The 4,240-nt window shown below is 35.6% G+C and overlaps 1 protein-coding gene across 1 annotated transcript in view; it reads right to left on the bottom strand.

The window, feature by feature from the left end:
• Positions 1 to 195: 195 nt before the first annotated feature.
• Positions 196 to 4,240, bottom strand: part of tm4sf4 (transmembrane 4 L six family member 4) — a 5,947-nt gene continuing 1,902 nt past the window's right edge. The window contains exons 3-5 of the mRNA XM_014021828.1: positions 1,187 to 1,344; positions 909 to 1,095; positions 196 to 786 (exon numbers count right to left, since the gene is read on the bottom strand). Coding sequence (XP_013877282.1) covers positions 769 to 786; positions 909 to 1,095; positions 1,187 to 1,344 — 363 coding nt within the window. The 3' untranslated portion in view covers positions 196 to 768. The remainder of the gene's footprint in view (positions 787 to 908; positions 1,096 to 1,186; positions 1,345 to 4,240) is intronic.

Raw genomic sequence — 4,240 nt, 5'->3', positions numbered from 1 at the left:
ATATATACTTAAAAAAATAAGGAGTATTTATTTTTTATTAGTGATTCATGCTGATCTCTTGGCCATATCCTTCTTGGAAAAGAGGTCTTGATCTTAAAGGGTTTTTTGTTTGGTATTCTGTAATATTTGCTTCACCTGCCGTGTCTTGGTTTGCTAATGTTGTGTGTAGTGCAGCAAAATACAATGCAGACAAAGTTTTAAGTGAACTTCAGAAAGATCAACTTTATTGGTGCATCAATCAAGTTAAAATCCCATAAAATCAAATGCAAATGAGTCCTTGTAAAAAATGTTACTGCAACACATCAGATTAAACAAAAAAATATCTAAGTCCTTTGTTAATAATGTGATGGTTAACTTGATTTTTAATGAAGATGCAGGTGGATCTTTCTTGCAGTAGCGTTTGCTGCCCAGTAGGGGGCAGTCATGAAGTTTGACTGCTCATAAAAAAATCTATACTTATAACCATGTGAGAGACAAAAACAAAACAAAAAACAGTGAAACTAAATAAATACACAGCAGGAGGAAAAATTAATGAGTGCAGTGAAAATCTGAGCCAACAGATAAACAATTATCTTAAGAATGATAGGGTTTTGTTTTCTAGAGAGTATAAAGCTCCGTCATTTCAACAGTGTTTTAGGGTCATGCACTGTAATCTATGAGCTTTATCCAGAATCACAAATCTAAAAAAAATAAAAAGATCAATGGAAAAAGTAATCCTCAGGAAACAGAATAAATATCGGTAAGACTTCGTTCAGCCTTAGGAGGTGCTTAAACGGCCCCATCGCTCTGAAAGACAAACATTATTAACATTTTCATGTGTCTAGTCGTCAGGCCTTGACCAGATGTTTGTGGTTTAAAATTTACAGGTGTGAAAATAAAGTTGTGATCTGATCAGACTGGATACTGACCCCTCCACAGCAGCCACAGCAGTCTCCACACAGAGCTCCCAGCAGGCCGTTGATCACCTGCACAGCACACAGCGCCATCTGGATCAGACCCATTATCAGCAGCATGGAGAACAGAGTCAGATGCCAGGGTACCACGTTCTTCGGCTGTAGGCAGGCATCCCAAAGAGTCTTGTTCGAGAGGTAGTTCCTGCAGAAACAGAAACAAGATTAGCCTGCAGACACCGGTACTTATTGGCAAACCTGAAAATGAAACAACAAAACTGTTTTGTTCGTCTCACCCATTCTCAAAGGGGTGCCTCCATTCCGTTGCGTTGGCAGTGCTGTTGCTGTTGTGCACCTCACAGGAAGGTCCTTGGTTGATGGCCACGCCGGACACAACAACTGAGTAACCTGCACCTAAAACACCAACGGCTGCAAACAGTATCGAGCTCAACATCTATAGATGGAGACAGGGAAAATACATGTTTAAAAAGTTAGTTTTTAGTATGTTCGACAAACTAAAAATTTTAAATSAAATTTGTGCTTTTTAGGGACTTAAATTATGCAACAAGAATAAACCTGTATAGTATGTTAATTATTTTTTTTTGTTTAAAAATAATATAATACAGCCATCTGTTTGCATCCATTTGTTTTATAAACATAAGCATTTGGTTTCTACTTAAAGTGGCTATATCATGCTTTTAAATCTTTCCTTTTCACATTTAAATCATTCAGTTGGGGTCTTTATAAAGTGGAACTACAATGCTTTGGTCTGAATTCATAAACTTACCAACCCTTTTCTGATGTGTGGCACAAAGTAGCTGGTTTTGTTACTGTTCATTTAAGATGTTTTAAGCCCCGCCCCCTCCAGCTTCCAGACCGGTCCACTCCAGTTTGAGAGAGGGGGTTATGTTTTCTAGCTTTCAGAAATGTCTTATTTACAATTTCATTAAAAGACGTCAGCAACAGAAGACTTGTTCATCCAGCGTTACATGTTAGAACCAGAATCTGACCCACAACCAGAGTCTGACCCACAACCAGACTCTGACCCACAACCAGAGCAGAAAAAAGAGGAGGAAATTGTAGTTGGTAAATCCAGACTATATGGCAGTTCCGTCRCAGATAATTTGATGTAATAGACTCAGAAAACATCAAATAGACCCAATCAGAATATAAAGATATCTTTGCAGCACCAGGAGAGACTAAATCCAACTTTTCTGCACTTCTGGAGACTCCAAGTCCACAACAAAATGTGTTTAACAGCTAAAATAGTGGATTTCGCATGTGTCCTCTTTAAAATTACCAAGTTACAAAAGTTTTCTTAAGTAGTTCGAAGTAACGAGCCAATTAACTAATTATTGTCACTTTAATTTTTCTTTGTGTAGAAACCAGACTTGGGTTGATAAACTTGACGCACACGAGACTGTGAATGTGTGTGTGTTATCTCAAAGGCATTTCTGTAATTTTCTCCTCAGACCTACACATTTCTTATTGATCCGTGTGTGTGTGTGTGTGTGTGTGCATGCATGTGTGTGTCTGGTAGCACAATGCTAGCTTTGTGTCAGAACTCCTGTGAAACTCCCATTGAGGCAAATGTGTAACTTTTATTGGATTTTCATTAATACTTTGGCATCAGTTTTGTGTGTGTGTGTGTGTGTGTGTGTGTGTGTGTGTGTGTGTGTGTGTGTGTGTGTGTGTGTGTTTTACATTTATGGCTGTGTAAATGATGGAGGGTGTGTACACAGCACCATTGTGTTTATTTTCCATTACATCCTCAGCTTTGTGTGGCAGTTAACAGGTGACATGCAATAAAAAAATATTTAATGATAGGGACATTTCTTTTCTTTTTTTTTTACTATTGACATTTTTTATAAAGCATGAGCAAGCATTAATTACAGTTTATTGGAGTCAATKTGTAGTTTGGCTAAAATAAAACGTTCATATCATAAATAAGGTGTGGAGTTTTAGTGATGAGCGTTCTGCTGTCGATCYCTGAACCCTCCACATGTCAAAGTGTCTTTGCTCAGGAGCTTTAACCCCACATTGTTGCAGWTAATTTCATTTATTCATAGAAAAGGTGTGGCAGATATAACGGAAGCAACATTTCAGCATTTTTTTCTGAATAAATAAATGAAACCCAGTTAGGAAAAAAAATCTTCATTTAGTATTTTCAGAGGTTTCCAGTAACTTGATTTACTTGATGTAATTTATTTGATGATTTTTAATTTTACGAAGTATGTTTTTAAACTGTTACTTTTATTTTGTTACATTTAAAACCTAAAAATGATACTTTTACTTCTTTACTTTAACATTTAACACCTCGYTACAAATTTAAATGTTTGAAATAGTTTATGCACTCTAAAAAATGAAATGTTGAATTTACTCAACCACTCTACTAGTTTCACTAAACCTAGTCGACTAAATATGAGGCAATATTCATATTTCCTTTAAAAATATGTATAAATATTGCCTCAATTTACTCATCTTGGTTTAGTGGAACCAATTTGATTCAGTAAATTAAACAATTTATTTTTTTAGAGAGAGAGAGACTCTCCATATTTTTGTGAATAGTTTTATGACTTTCACCTATTTCTTATCAGCAAAATTTAAGGTTAAAGTATTTTTACTTGTACTTAGTTATTTCTTTCAAGTCCTTTAGCTTTTGAGTATTTTTTTTTTCATTTAATGGCTCTGGTGTCACATTAGGGCAGCGGCATGAAAGGGCAAGGTACAGCAGCCAGAATATTGATTGCAGAGATAATGTGAACTGCGACAACAGCCGTTGTTTGAAGATTGCCCTTTTGAAGCTGCAGCTTCACTGTTTGACCACTGATATATATATTTTTTTTTACTGCCTCGAGTTTAGAAGTTAGATGGGAGGAACAAGTTTATGGACCTGTTGCTTTTYATTCAAACATTGTGTTTAAACGTTTCTATATGTTAGGTCCAGTCAATTGTAAATTATTACCTACATCTGTTATGAAAAAAAAAATACATATTTCAGGTATTCCTAGATTTAAGCTAAAAAATACTCTAAAACTGTATCTTATACAGCAGACACAAGACATCTCTCAGCTGGAGACTAAAACAGTTTAACTTTTGGCCTGATTTCTCCCCTTATACTTAAATAATATATTTGGTTGTTGTCACATTTAGAGGCAGTCAGGCTTGTGAGGTTATTTGATGTTGATAAGATGAATAATGCATCAGGGGTGTCACTAGGTTTTAAGGACAAGGGGGGCTTAGCCCCCTGGAGATGCACAGAATTTTGGTATATTATATATTTGTATTGTGTGTGTATTATATATATATCTATCCATATATATAATGTATATATACGTGGATTGTATAAC

Source organism: Austrofundulus limnaeus, unplaced genomic scaffold, assembly GCF_001266775.1.
Source record: "Austrofundulus limnaeus strain Quisiro unplaced genomic scaffold, Austrofundulus_limnaeus-1.0 Scaffold307, whole genome shotgun sequence".
NCBI classification, from domain to species: domain Eukaryota; kingdom Metazoa; phylum Chordata; class Actinopteri; order Cyprinodontiformes; family Rivulidae; genus Austrofundulus; species Austrofundulus limnaeus.
Note: the sequence above shows the minus strand (reverse complement) of the source record. Positions and strands in the feature narration are given on the sequence as shown.